General features: G+C 38.4%; 1 protein-coding gene across 7 annotated transcripts in view; it reads right to left on the reverse strand.

Moving 5' to 3' along the window:
* The window catches only part of nek10 (NIMA-related kinase 10), a 231,817-nt gene that overhangs the window by 148,232 nt on the left and 67,561 nt on the right, over positions 1-16,024 (reverse strand). For all 7 annotated transcript variants that reach the window (XM_069914024.1, XM_069914019.1, XM_069914023.1 and 4 more), the window contains 8 exons: positions 12,470-12,511; positions 12,289-12,367; positions 11,150-11,217; positions 5,229-5,308; positions 5,060-5,146; positions 3,503-3,727; positions 1,322-1,461; positions 174-235 (listed from right to left, as the gene is read on the reverse strand). In XM_069914024.1, coding sequence (XP_069770125.1) covers positions 174-235; positions 1,322-1,461; positions 3,503-3,727; positions 5,060-5,146; positions 5,229-5,308; positions 11,150-11,217; positions 12,289-12,364 — 738 coding nt within the window. In that variant the 5' untranslated portion in view covers positions 12,365-12,367; positions 12,470-12,511. The remainder of the gene's footprint in view (positions 1-173; positions 236-1,321; positions 1,462-3,502; positions 3,728-5,059; positions 5,147-5,228; positions 5,309-11,149; positions 11,218-12,288; positions 12,368-12,469; positions 12,512-16,024) is intronic.

The following is a 16,024-nucleotide window of genomic DNA, read 5'->3' on the forward strand; positions in this document are numbered from 1 at the left end:
ATATATAAGAAAGTATGAATGGCACTATGGCTAAAGTTGGAGTAGTCTCTGTTAGTATGAGAAATGCTTTGCAAATCAAGGACAAGTGTATCAATGGCAATATATTGAAAATTCTGAGAACAAAAGTTCATAAATTCCAACAAACAATTGGCTTTATCTCTGAATAGACTAACCTGTACAACCTGTTGAGCATTTGTATCATTAAGCACCAGCTCGGTAAGAGCAGCACAGCATGCTGAAATGACAGAATAATCAATAATTAATATATTGTTCTGTAAAGATAGCACAATTTTAGCATAGAAAGGCATTCCATAACAATTTAGCACAGGGTACTTTTCAGCCTGCTATTTATTATTTAGAAAGTAACAAGTAAATATTGCTTACAACTCTTGACCATATTACAGATTCATTCATTTTTGGTTAACATTCATACCTTGGATTATAGTAATGCTTTCAATTCCTGAAGGTTAAACTATAATTCATTAGTAATTTAACACAGATCTTACAAAATCAACAAATAAATAACCATTTATGTCATTATTGAAGTATCTTTACATGTTGAAATTTTGGAGAATTTTCAATAATAATCTTTGACATTTCATAGATGCTATCCAAAAAAAAGGTATGAATGAGATTGTTGGCTTGGTTGGAATGCCAGCATGTATCTCATGCTCCATTAAATGTCAATGTTAATTTCTTTTCAATAACATAAACAATATGATTCTACCTGTAACATTCTTCTTTGGCTTGGCTTCGCGAACAAAGATTTATGGAGGGGTAATGTCCACGTCAGCTGCAGGCTCGTTTGTGGCTGACAAGTCCGATGCGGGACAGGCAGACACGGTTGCAGCGGTTGCAAGGGAAAATTGGTGGGTTGGGGTTGGGTGTTGGGTTTTTCCTCCTTTGTCTTTTGTCAGTGAGGTGGGCTCTGCAGTCTTCTTCAAAGGAGTTGCTGCCCGCCGAACTGTGAGGCGCCAAGATGCACGGTTTGAGGCGAGATCACCCCACTGGCGGTGGTCAATGGGGCAGGCACCAAGAGATTTCTTTAGGCAGTCCTTGTACCTCTTCTTTGGTGCACCTCTGTCTCGGTGGCCAGTGGAGAGCTCGCCATATAACACGATCTTGGGAAGGCGATGATCCTCCATTCTGGAGACGTGACCTACCCAGCGCAGTTCGATGCTGTCGGCCTCTGCCATCTCAAGTACTTCGATGTTGGTGATGAAGTCGCTCCAATTGGTTTATTTTCACTTATCAAAGAATATACCCCAAAAAATCATCTAATCCTTGCACTACAACCACACTTCCAAGAAAAATGTCATACCTTCTTGCAGTAAGAGTGTATTTTCTTGAATTTCTTGATTACTCAGCTTTTCAGACAATTGAATGTACTGAATTCTCCCTGAAGCATTAGCACTAGACAAACTTCCAATTGAAGAACGATCAGATACAAAATTTCTGTCTCTGAGGCAGACACAAAGAAACACATTTCCAAATTCAGCATGAAAGAACTCCAATACAATCTGATGGAAATTGTTCCATCAGTCTCATTATTAAATTAAAGCCACCTATCTGACAGGTATTAATGGATATGAAATTATTTTCAGGCAAGTGATGTGAGTAAAGATAGGCATGATAGTTGACATAAATGCAGTAGACTGAAGGGCCTGTTTTTATGCTGTACAACTCAATGACTCCTTAACGTAACTCTATATTTCGCATTGCCCACCGTTACCAAATATTACTTTCCCAATCATGATAGGGCCAAACAAATAGCTTTCTGTGAAAAAGACCCAAAAAAATGAATTAATCCAACAGATGGCAAGCATTTAATTTCATACTACATATTCACCAGCAACATGCAAACATTTTATTATTTTCTTTACACATATTAACCTGCTCCAAACTGGTTTCATTTTCTGAAATTCTGATATATTGACTATGGCCAAAATGTAATACAATCATAATTTTACACATATATTCAAATTTAAAAGTTAAAACATATTAAACTACACAACAAAATAAAATGTAGCTTTTAAATGTCCTTAGATGATGTTGCAGAGGCAAAAGATTCTACTCAATAGACTGACTTAGTACTTTCAGATGTGCTCGGGGCAGGGATATCATCATAAGGCATGTAAGGTAAAAACATCATGAGATGGGACCGGAGAAGGAGTCACCCAGTACTAAGGAGTAACAGAATGCAGATGTGACCTTGTACACTCAAGATAAGCTTTGCACTAACAAGAATGATGTGCAGCAGACTAACAGAGAAGGATAGCAACAGTTTATTCATTGGACAATGTAATGGTATGATAATTTACTAAGTACGTATCCTGAGGTATAAAAAAAACACCACTTGCTGATAACGGCAGAATGCGCCTTCTCCAACTAACACTGTTAGTTGCAAGTGTTACAATCCAGTAATAAAGAACAAAGAACCTTGATTTTGACTCAGTCTGGTGTCTGACTCGCTCATTCATGAACAAAGCAGACCTAACAGGCAGGAGATCAAGAAATAATTGCATGACAGTGGAGTTGCTTTCACTTGTTCCTGCAATAATTTGTTTCTACTAGATTGGCTGACTCAATGCAAAATCTTCCCAAATCACTGTCTCATCATTATTACAAGAAATATTTTATAGATGCAAAATTTGCCTCTTTAGATATGATGGTCGACTCTGGAGAAATGAGCAATTTAACAGAACAGAACTAAAGATTTTGAATTGAGAAAAATTATTTACATAGTACACGGGGTTAATGAATTAATACTATTAATGAAAATCAGATAATTTCTCATTTAGCAATAGTAGTTTATTTCTCTGCATGTTAATACAGCCATTATTTTGTTTACCTATAGTTAAGAAGATATACAACCACAGAAATGGGCCCTATAATACACTATATCTATGCCAACCTTTTTGTTGATCAACACTAATGTCATTTCAATGGGAATATGTCAAAATCAAATTGGCACCTGGTGTGTTTTACCCTCATTTGAATGGGAGCTTTCAAGTTCAAGATAATCTTGAAAGCCGTCACATTCATTTTAATTAACTGGCAGTATGTTGTACATTCATATCATTCCAAAAATTGACAAAATGTTCCAGCAATAACTTTTGCAAGATAAAAGTAATTTATTTCAAAACTGAACTCTTTGAATTCCCTGAATGAATCTAACATTACAATATTGTATCTTCAGTCAGGAAATGTACTATCAAGTTCAAATGGTAATTTTTAAAAAAAGTTTGAATTGCACTCATTTTATAAATATCTTCACTCATTTATAATAAAATCTAATGTCATCCTTAAGTATTTTGCATGCACGATATTTTATTTCACAGAATTTACAATACTGTACTGTTCTTTTCAACTACAACCAAAATAAAGGTGACACATTCCTATATTATATCCTACACAAATATTTCCTGTAGGTTTAGGAGTTATTGTCCAAGATATAATAAAGAAACAAATTACATCATGGTTTACAATATTTTAAACTCACCCTTGAAGAATGTACAGGAGATGCTGGATGCCACCCCACAAACGAATCTCAATGTTGGTATCTGGATCCTCACAGAGCTGAACCAGAATCCAAACAACACTCCATAGCAATTTGACGTGATCAGAATGCAAAAGACTGAGCATAATTGGAACTCCTTCATAGATCTTAACCTGTTCCCTCACTTGAGCGTCTGCACAGAGTAGACGAAGTAGCTCAGCAGCCATTCTGCAAATACCAAGAATCCTTTTTTGTCATGTAATAAAACAAGTGTAATATTACACAAAATTGACTTTAGTCTGCTGTAATTCAGAGAAAGATTTGCCATCAGCAGAAATTGCCCAGTATCCCTTATAATCAGAGAAAGAGAAGCAAAAGAAAGTCCCCTCTAGAGTTACTGAACATCCATAGATTTGCCTCCTGCACTCACTCAGCTACAGTCTTCAGTTCAAGGAACTGGCAACCCGAGCTCCAGATACACCCCTCTGACATGATCAGGAAGCCTTCAGTGCCCTAGGCACCCTCTCGCATCCAGGTTCCGATTACCCAGTACCCTTTCAACCAGTCTCCAGCAGTCCACAACCTGATGTGAGTCCTTTGACTGCAGTCGCCAGCAGCCTGTGTGTTCTTCAGCTGCAGAGCCCCATGCTAGTCTGCTGACATGGTCATCATCCTGTAGGGTTACCTCCTCTGCTTCTCCTTCAAAAATGGGAGATGGTCTTCCCATTTTCTTATGCCCTACACCAGTCCATTACTTTCCCAGAGTCTATAACCTCTCAAGTCTGTTACCAAACACAGCGCCACTATCTTTGGCCCAGACCCAGAGGTCGTAGGATTTTAAGATTAGCCACTGTCAGCTCCTTTAACAGGCTGCTTAAAGCCTGTACAAAGCCATCGGTAGTTGTACTGGGCAACAGAATCCTGCGGAGGAGAACTGTTGTTTCCTCTCCCCACTCTCTGCGGGCCCACACCATTGGCAGTGCTGCTGTTGCAGCAGTTCCAGTAGTGCTGCTATTTTATTTTATTAAAGCATTCAATCATTATCATGTCAGGACTGAACCCAAAATCTCCATTATTTCTGACACTATCCCAAATTTTTGTTTAGAATAATCAAAAGGGCCTTCTCATTAGCTAAAAACAAAAATCACACTCCATGCACAACACAAATGTTGAAAAATTACACTTTGAAGAAAGCACATTTTGATATATATACCCATCAAATCATGAAAAAGATTACAGAACGTTTAGGACAGTTTCAACCTTTTTTTTTACAAATTACAATTTTCAATTGATGTTAAGATGTACATATAACACATTCAATGTTATAACAGTATAAATATTATAAACAATATATTATCTGTAATTATATGTTATAAAAGTATATTAAATGTTTGCTCTTCTGTGCATAGAGAAAATGAGTTAACATCCAAGTACCCTTCACGAAACCAAGATTAGAAATGCAAACAAAGTTTTGCCATATATTTAATTAATGAGACACCTCAGAATAGAACTGCTTCTAATGAATGACATTATTAAGTTTGAATAAGGTTAAAAACTTACCTTTTGGATAGCAAGTCATATTCTTGTAAAATTGCTAACAATTTTTCTACAATTGTAAGTTCCCCTATCTTCACTCTGCACTCAGGACTTTAAAAAATGGTAAATGTTATTGATTTGTAACTGAACAAAATATGTAGTGCTTTTTTTTAAAAATAATTAATTAACATACCTTTCAGCTACACTGATGAGAGCAAGAAGAGCACCCAGTAATACATTACTGTCCTTTGCTGCTAGTAGCTTAACGAGGGTCTAAAGAAAATATCTCAAATAAAAATTTCTTAGTGCATATCATTTTGTTCCTTTTTTCTTGAAATATTAACTGAATTTTATTTTGTTTCATGTTTCACAATTTAATCTCTAGTCCCAGTATCTATTGCCATATGCAGACTATGCAGCCTTTTCCCACAGTTTCAGACCATAGATATGAATTCTGATTTTTTTTTTCAAACATTGATCAATCATTTTGGCTCAGGAAAAAAAAAAGTTCCATCAATATCTCGAAAACTTGTTGAATTATCACAACTTACTTTTTTTGCTTTAATTGGAAAATTAGTTTTTAAATCTCAAAGACTTCAGTTTTTCCCAGTAAAATGTACACAATTTCTTAAGGACAAACTGATTTGGGCAATTAATTCCTGCAGAACATTGAAAATGCAGAAGAGCAATCAGACTTTTAGGTCATGCTGCCTGTGCCAAGCAGAATGCCAATCCCATCTGTCTCCACATGATCTATATTCCTCCATTCCTTACGTGCCTGTCTAATTGTCACTTAAATGTTACAATGGTTTCAAGCTAGATGCTGTTTTCCATTTTCTCTCTATTTGACCAGAACGTCTTAACTGATGAAAACTAATTTTAGTTACGGCAGAATCCCCATTATCTGGAATTAAATCAATTGGAAACTCAAACAACTGCCAAAAAATAAAATTGAGGAAATACATAAATAAATAAAATTCAGATAAACAAGACTGGGCAGATGGACCCTGTGAGGGAATGCTGCAACTTCATTGAACATGCACAGATTTGCCCAGCTGAACGAACAATGCCCTCAATGGGTGCACATTCTTTACACTGTCACCACTTGCATGGAGGGGAGCTGGGTTGTCAGCATGAGGAAGGAGTGCCAAGGGTCTATTTGGGATACTTGCATGGAGAGGAGTCAGGTTATCAGAGTTAGAAATGTGTGCTGAGGACTTGACTGGGATACTTGTGTGGAGGGGAGTCAGGTTATCAGCATGAGAAAGGTGCATTAAGGGCGTCACTGGGACACTTGGTGGAGGTGAGTCAGGTAGTCAGTACGAGGAAGGTATGCCAAGGGCCTGACTGGGCCACTTGAGTGGAGGTGAGTTGGATTGTCAGTGTGAGGAAGGAGTGCCAAAGGCCTGACTGAGACACTGAAGTCAAAGCCAGCAGATAGGGATAGGACATGGAGGGAGAAGATGGCAGAGTGTTAAGACTTCGTTGTCACGGTTTGGATTTTAGACCTGATTTTGAAGCAACATTTTAAAGTTTCTAGAATAGTCCTATACGTTAGCATATAAGATAGGTAAAAAAATTAGCAAGTTGAAAATTGGCAGGAGTTAATTATGACAGTGGCACGGTTAGTGTAGTGGCTAGTGCAACACTATCACAGCACGACCGAGTGGGGTTCAAATTTAAATTTTGTAAGTTATGGGAATTGCTTGATTAAAGTAAACTTTACATAATTAAAGATTACAATACTGATTTTTTTTTAATTACATTTTGCACTGTCTTTGTCTTTTAAGCAGAGTACTCTTAATGGCGTTGTATTAGTTAGGCATTTGCAATCCTCTTAGGTGTTGGATCATGGGGATTCTACTATATATAACTTTTCAAGCTGGAAGATTTAGCTGCTGTCAATCTCCCACAAAAAAAGGAACATGGGAAACATCAAGAAGTACAAATGCCTAACCTTTTATCTGGGATTCCGAACACTGGCAACCTCTAAAACTCGGCTTTTGTTTTGGTAATGAAAATGCCCAACCGCCTCGCTCCTACCACCCACCATCGGTCACACCCCCCCCCCCACATCTGTCAGTTGCTCCCCCCGCAGTTCATCAGTTTCCCCCCCATCCGGCCATCCGTCCGTTGGTCACCTGCCCCATCTAACGAACAACGCACTTCCCCATCTAAATCCAAAGGCACCTGCAGGGGTGAGTGCTACTGAGCCCAGAGGTCACTCATGGCGGTGGCTGGCGATGATTCAATTTGGGAGCAATGGCCAGTGTCAGAGCAGTTCCAGCTGCGTGGGGGATTATGGGTAAGGAAGACGCCCATTGCTCCCCTATTGAGCCAGGCACCAGCCGCCGCCTGCTTCTCTCCCACTGGGTACTCAGGGCTGAGAGTCACCTTTCCACCGAAAGTAAAAGACAGTGGAGATGGGGAATGACAGGGACAGGGAATGATGGGGACAGAGGTCAGAGCAAGTTTTATTTTTACGTTTTACTTTAAAATTAAAAAAAATGCTACTGATATTATGGTCTTTATTTATCTAAATTAATTTAACACCTTGCACCCCCTGTTTTGTGCAATTTTGAAACATCGTATTTGCTTAAAGGGACTGCTATTTTAAAATGATTCCGAAATCCAGAAGATTCCAACCAACGGCAGGTGTCTCGTCCTGACAATCCCGGATAAAAAATTAGGCACCTGTAATAAAGCACTATAAGGTGACTTTGCATCCCATTTGTATCTTATTTGGGGCAAGGCCCATTTGTTGGAAGAGTGCTCTGTCCACAAATTGTATAGCTGGGAAATTACTAATGCAAGTTGCAGTTAACACAAAGATGTGTTATTTGGTACATCCAATGGAAAGCTCAACAATTTCAACCTCTGCCCTGAAATGGACAGTGCACATTTGCATATCTGCTCCTATCTGGAGCAATATTTGAAACTGCTTGTGATTTGTCTGGATCAGAATGGGAAGAGGATAGTAACTGTTAAAACAATGAAGGGGAAAGAAGATAGAGGAACAGAAGTTCACATTTCCAAGCACATGAGCCATGATTTTGAAGAATAAATAAAATTCAAAAACTTATTTCATTTAGATTCTTATGGAAGGCTTTGCTCTCAGTGAGTCATTGAGATACGTATGTCTGCATTTTATAAGAACATTTAAAATCTGAAACATGATATTATTAAATTGATTAATTTAGAAAAAACAGCAAAATAAAAACATTCTCTTTTGTAATATAAACTATTCTAGAGTAATCAGATTAGGGAAAATGTACATTTTAGTTTAACAGGAAAATCTTCATATGCTCTGATTACAGTACAATACACAATACACAAAAGTGCTGGTGAAACTCAGCAGATCACACAGCAACTATAGGAAGTATAATGAATCCGTGTTAATATTAATATTTATGTTAAAATGTTAAGTGATATGTCATATAAAAATGTCTGTAAAATAAATTATAAAATTAAAATATTGTATATTTTAATTTAATATTTAAATTATGTATTTTTAGTTAGTTAATTGTGGGCTGGTACAGGGTTACACAGGTCACAGCACATTTACAGAAAACCATTGTGCTCACAGAGAGTTCATTCTCAGAGTCAAGGCGTCTGGAAAGCAGAGCCATAATGGAACAGAAGTGTTCTTAATTGAAACTCAAATACCAGGTGTGGTTCTTAAATCCACTGATGAGGTCAGAGGTATTGATAGATTATAGAGTGGCTTTGGAAAAAGAAAGAAGTTTTACAGAAATTAAACTAAAACTGTGAAGAATTCTAGCACATGGTTTGCAAGAATTAAGTCTGACTCCACTGAAGATGTAAATATCACATGATTTGGAGAAATATATTACCATATTCAGACATTTTTGGATCAATTGTGAAATCAATACCCTGTAACACACACAGAAGTTGGAATTTTGAATTACAATAACCAGAATAGGTGCTGTTATGCATTACTCCTAATAAAAGGGAATAAAAGGGATTTCAAAAGGGAAACCACTTTCTGATTGCTCTTTTGAAAATAAAGAGTGCAATCTCATCATGGAAGGAAACTCTGTGATTCTTAAGAAGAAAACTGAAGACTTTTTTTGTTTGTTTTATTTTAGTTTGGTTTTTCTTTTAGTTTTTTTAGTTCCTTACTTGAGTTATTTAGTTAATTAGGATGTTCTTTTTTAGGTTTTTGTGGGAGCTCTGAACCCCACTTGTATTTGTATAATGTATAATCGGTATGGCTATGTTTTTGAGGGCAGGGGTAGAAATGACAAAACACAAACCCTGTACATTCTATGAATGTTGAAAAAGATTGTATTGATTATTGAAATTACTTTGAGTCTGTAAAAAATTTAAATAAAATATTCAAATAAAACGAAAAAACTGAAGAAGACAAAAACTTGACTTCCTGGAAAGACTGGACTTGTATTATCCTATTCAGAGGGAATACAACATAAGAGGCTATTAAATAATTAAGACCACTTCTCATTTGTGGCCAGAAAATGGTCACTCTTTTTTGAAGAAAATCTCTATGAAAGACAGCTCATCAAGAGAATCGGGAGTTGAAAGAGATCTGAAAATATAATGTTTATAATTGTTTCATAATGACTTCTGAACTGCGGTTTAAAAGGATCTTGGAGTCAACAAGATGTTTCAAACTTGACTTTTAAAAGTGACTTTTTCCGGAATCAAGTTTAAACTATCATGGTTTTGGACTTTAAAACACACACACACACACACTTACACACACCCACCCATGCACACCCACACACACACACACACACACACACACACACACACTCACACACACCACACACACTCACACACACCCCACACACACACACCCACACACACACCCACCCACACCCACACACCCACCCACACAAACCCCACACACCCACCCACACAAACCCCACACACACACCCCACACACACACCCCACACACACACCCCACACACACACCCCACACACACACATCCCACACCCCACACACACACTCACACACCCACACACACACCCCACACACACATTCTCACACTCACACACACACCACACACCCTCACTCACACACACCCACACACCCTCACACTCACACACCCACACACTCACACTCACCCCACACACACACCCCATACACACACCCCACACACACACCCCACACACACACCCCACACACACACCCCACACACACACCCCACACACACACATCCCCCACACACACACTCACACACACCACACACACTCACACACACTCACACACACCCCACACACACACACCCACACACACACCCACCCACACCCACACACCCACCCACACAAACCCCACACACCCACCCACACAAACCCCACACACACAAACCCCACACACACAAACCCCACACACACACCCCACACACACACATCCCACACCCACACATCCCACACCCCACACACACTCACACACCCACACACACACCCCACACACACCCCACACACACATTCTCACACTCACACACACATCACACACCCTCACACTCACACACACACACACCACACACACTCACACTCACACACCCACACACTCACACACACTCTCACACTCACACACACCACACACACACCACACACACTCTCACACAAACACCCACACACACTCTCACACTCACACCACACGCACACACCACACACACTCTCACACTCACACACTCACACACAACCACATGCACACACACCACACACACATACTCTCACACTCACACACCACACACACTCTCACACTCACACACACCATACGCACACACACCCCACACACACACACACTCTCACACACACACACTCTCACACTCACACCACACATACACACACACACACTTACATTGGGGTTAAATTTAGAGTTAAGTAAAAAATATTATGATTATATAAAACTATTATTTTGAATTTACCATTGTTTGATGAATTTTCCATTGTACCTTTGTTAGTACTTATAAGTAACAACATTAAAGCATTACAAATATTTTGGGGCTGAGCCCTTCATCAAGGTACATTTTAGTGTTGCATTCATGACAGGTTGTTATGATTGTTTTTTATGCCAATTAATTATTGAGTTAAATTTGCAGGAACTATGGATGGATATCTGATACCTTGTATGCTCCACATGAAATTATCTGCTCTCTTTGTTCCACAACAGTTGCCAGTTTTTGAAAAATGTCTGAAACACAAGTCAAATTTGATATCACTTCAAAAATGCCAAAACCAGCAAACATTAAAATAATGATATGATTATTCTCTACAATATTATAATAATAAAAACAAATAGATTAAGTTTGATGCGATATTTTTGTCAGTAATGAAGAATAAGAAAGTCAGGTGGTTGCATACAAATGCACAGATAACAAATCCAAAATGTAATAATAACTGGAAAAAAAATAGGAAGAATTCAAAATTATTTAAATGTTATGTGTTGACAAACATTTGTTATACACCAGGTTGGCAATTGCATAAAATGTTTTTGAAATACCTTAAAATGAACACAATGATGGTTTTCCTCAATTCTCCTACTGCATTTAATTTGGAAAGTAAACTAGTGAAAACTACCTTCACTCATTTCTCTTACAAGGTGGACCATGTAGTTCATATGCTAATTCTTCATCCTAATACAGCATTCGTTAAACATCTAAATTTCTTGTACCAACAAAAATACAATGCAAATTTTTACGCATATACTAAACCTACGTAAATAATCTATATAGCCATTTATAATTTATATTTGTGACAGATAACAGGACTAACCATACACTATTTATAAATAAGACTTGCAGAAAAATAAGTAGAGGAAGGCACAAAATATCTGCAAAGAGGCAAGTAATAGAAAAGACAGAAAACCAGAGGATATGGTGCAAAGCGAATTAAGTGCTTAAAGATATAAATTTTCCTCATAGATGATGCATCAGAAAGGCAACAGGCGCACAACCAACATATAATCTTGAACTGTAGTCATTGCTTTATGCAAGGAAATGCAGCAGCCAGTTTATGTACAGCAAAGTTCCATAAATAGTGTGATGAATGCCCAGTTCATGTGTTTGTATTATGTTTGGTGAATGACGAGTAGTCATAAAATTTAGAGAATTCTCCACTTTTTACTGAAAATTTTAAGGATTCTTTTCTTAGACTTCATCAACCCTAATTATCAGAATGGAAGAACAAAAAAAAATACACACACATATTGACTAATTAAGCCCTTTGATTTTCTCTCATTTACGTGCAGTTAAATAGAACTTACTTGTCACAGTGACTAATCTGTCAATGACATTCTGTTGAACCCCACATGCAAGATAGCCTTGTGTCATAGTTTCCATGTACTGCATAAAAATCAAAGGAGATTGAAATGATTTAAAATATTTTTAAAAACACCAATCCACGAATAAATTTAAAATGAAATGATATTCAATGTGAACATATACCTGTGCTAAGCTCTTGACCCCTCCAAGTTCAATGAAAAATTTCTGAAAGAAATATAACAAAATGTAAAGGTTTGCAAGGTAACACAATGTTTAAGGATGTCCTCATTTGTAAATATACTGCCAATTCAATAAAACTAAATTGGTAAGGTGATTAATGGTCAATAAATCAGCTGCGGGTTGATGAAGATTACAATCATGCAGGGTCTCAGCCTGAAACGTTTCCTTTCCCTTTGCATCCACAGATGTTGTCTGACTTGCTAAGTTCCCCCAGCAGCTAATTTTTATAATTGCATTGGAAAGTAATGGTCAATTTAAATGCCTTCTCTTAAAAATATTTGCACCTTAAAATGGAAGGAGACAAAGAAAGCCACTACACAAATGAAGCAGATAGTTGGGAGGCATAATGGAATGTTGAACTTTATATCAAGATGGTTGGAGAACACAATTAACTTTATAACTGGCTAGTCTTTGCAGACATTTTCAATGTGTCTTTGCTTTGGCTTGAGATCCCTAAATGTTACAAAAGGACATCCATCGTGCCTATGCCCAAGAGAGCAAAGTGACCTGCCCACCGACTCCACTGACGTCTACTGTGATGAACTGCTTTGAGAGGTTGGTAATGGAACATATTAATTCCTGTCTCAGGAAGGACCTGGACCCATTTCAATTTATATATCATCACAATAAGTTAACAGTGGGTGTTTTCTTGCTGGTCCTCCACTTTGGACCACAAGAACATATATGTCAGGTTTGTTCATTGACTACAGCTTGATGTTTAACATGAACAAACCAGAGAAACTAATAACACAGGACAATGAAGATTTTGCTCCTTAAATATTTTTGGGTGTATTTTATGCATTTTGTTTTAGATATAAAGCTCATGCTGCCCAACCACACCCAATTGATCTACAACCCTGGAACATTTTGAACAGGGGGGAGCAACCCAGAGCAGCCAGAGTAAACACATGCAGACACAGGGAGAACATGGGATTCAAACCCAAGTTCCAATCGCTGGCACTGTAACAGAGCTGCGCTAACCGCTACACTAACTGTGGGGCACTGATCATGAAAATCACCTTAACATTTTCCTATCATGCACCATTTTTTAGATATAACATATGTTTGTGATTTTCTGTCATATTTTAAGTCTATTACTACAGTGCCCACAAAGCAAGCAGTTTTAATTAGTTCAAGCATGCCTGGGCATGCACTTAGTTCAGGTGCTGTGCAAATGTGGTCTTAGGCAAGGAAGACATTTAAAGGTGTTGGTCCCAGCAGATATCTGGGATCCCTGCAGGGACCTGGGACTCTGTTCACCTCTTTCCTACTGGATTCTTGATCTCATTGCCAGAACCCAATCAGTGCAGGTGGGCAACAGTCTTCTCTTTGCTGGCCACCAACTCAGGGGCACCTCAAGATTGTGTGCTTTGTACGCTCTTGATTGTGCAGCAAAGTTCAACTCCAACACAATCTATAAATTCACTTATATCACTAATGTTGTTGGCCAATGATGCAGAATGCAAGATGGAAATTGAGAACTTGGTTGTGTGGTGTCAGAAATAACAACTTTGCTCTCAATGGCAGCAAGATAAAGAAGCTTATTGTACACTTTAAGGAGGAGTGGCCAAGGGACCACACACATGTTTTCATTGATGGGACAGCTTCACATTTCTGGAAGTCCACATATTAGAGAACCTCTTGTTCAGCAAGCACATCGATACATCTATGAAGAAGGCACACTAATGCCACTGTGTTCCTAGTCTGAGGAGACTCTACTTTCCAAGTCTGAGGAGACTTGTCATTGAGACTGAGCATGTCATGAAAACCAAAATTCTAGAGGTGTACTGTGGAAAGTATGCTAATGGTTGCATCACATCCTGGTGTGGAAATTCAGGTGCCTAGGAATACACAAGAGTGCAGAAAGTGACAAACTTAGCCAAGTCCCTCATGGGCACTGACCTCCCATCCATTTCAAACATCTATGTGAGATGCTGCCTCAAGAGGGCAGCCAATATCTGTGGTGCGCTGAGGTAGCAAGCAAGCACAAAACTCAAAAGACTTTACAACAGGCTTTATTCCAGTAAAAGTCTGAGCACCAGTTCAAGCCTTGGTGGTTTCCCATGTGACTGGCTCAGGAGGGGCCAGCTCGGGTTTATTCAGGTCGACCGATTGACAGTCGGCCAGCCCCTTAGATGGTTTATTCAGGTCGGTTGATTGACAGCCGGCCAGGTGGAATCAGCCCCTTAGGTGGTCTATTCAAGTTGGCTGATTAAGGTGGAGTTAGCCCTTAAGTGGTCTTCCTGCAGGTACCAAGATCGTCCCCTGCAATAGGTACAAAATCACCACAATATCATAAAGAACACCCATCATAATCTCTTCTCACTGCTCTCTTCAGGCAAATGATAAGGAGCCTGAAGTTGAGCATGTCCAGGTTCAAGAATAGATTTTATTCACAGGCTCTTGAACCAACTCTGTGCTACCTTAACCCTAACCATCAACTAGTCCAGGATCACCAAAAGATTTGTCTGCATGACTAAATATCCCTTTTTTTTCTTGTTAACTGCACCTGTGAATAATTATCTATCCTTTAATATTTCTTAACTTTTTTTCTCTTGGCATATTGTGCTAATTTAATGTACATCTTTGATTGCAGCAAGTAAGAATTCCAGTGCATCTGTACAGTGTACTTATGTATATGACATTAAACTGATATTGACACTGAAATCTTATGTAATTGGAGATCACGTGAAGAATACTGTGACCAGATTTGGTTCTCATATTTAACCATCATCACTTGAGATGATTCATAGAAGGTTCACTGGCATAATCGTATGTATGAAGGGATTGTCCTACAAGAAAGGTAGTGAGTGGGCCTTACCTCTTTGGTGTTTAGAAGAATGAGAGGCAATCTTCTTAAAATATACAAGGTTTTGCAAACCTGGTCCCAACAGTTGGAATCCAAGGGATCCATGACAAGTTGACAAAATGGATCCAAAATTGGCTTGGTGTTTGGAAATGATAGTGGAAAATTATTTTGTGTACCAGAAGAGTTGGCACTGGAGCCCTTATTATTTAGTTACATACAATAACAATTAGCATTTGAAAGTAGTAACAAGACTAACATGTTTGTAGATTGCACCAAAATGGTGGTATTGTTAAGAATCATGTGGGTCCATCTTGAAGTTTGTCATAATCAGTATCTGCAAAGCAACTAGAAGCTTTTAAACCAAGAACAAATAAGTCAGGTTTATGAGAATGACCAGATCATAAAGCTAATTAACTGCAAATGTAGGGTGGCATGGTTGGCGTAACGGTTAACGCAACACTGTTGCAACAACAGAGATCAGGACTGGGGTTTGAATCCCACGCTGTCTGTAAGAAGTTTGTACATTCTCCCTGTGTTTACATGGGTTTTCCCCATGGCTCCAGTTTTCTCCCACTCTTCAAAAAAAAACATACTGGGATTGCGGTCATTTGGGTGTCATTGGGCAGTACAGGCTCGTGGCTGAAAGGGCCTGTTATCATGTTGTAGACATGTCTAAATTTAAAATAGTG

This window comes from Narcine bancroftii, chromosome 1, assembly GCF_036971445.1.
Source record: "Narcine bancroftii isolate sNarBan1 chromosome 1, sNarBan1.hap1, whole genome shotgun sequence".
In the NCBI taxonomy this organism is placed as follows: Eukaryota; Metazoa; Chordata; class Chondrichthyes; order Torpediniformes; family Narcinidae; genus Narcine; species Narcine bancroftii.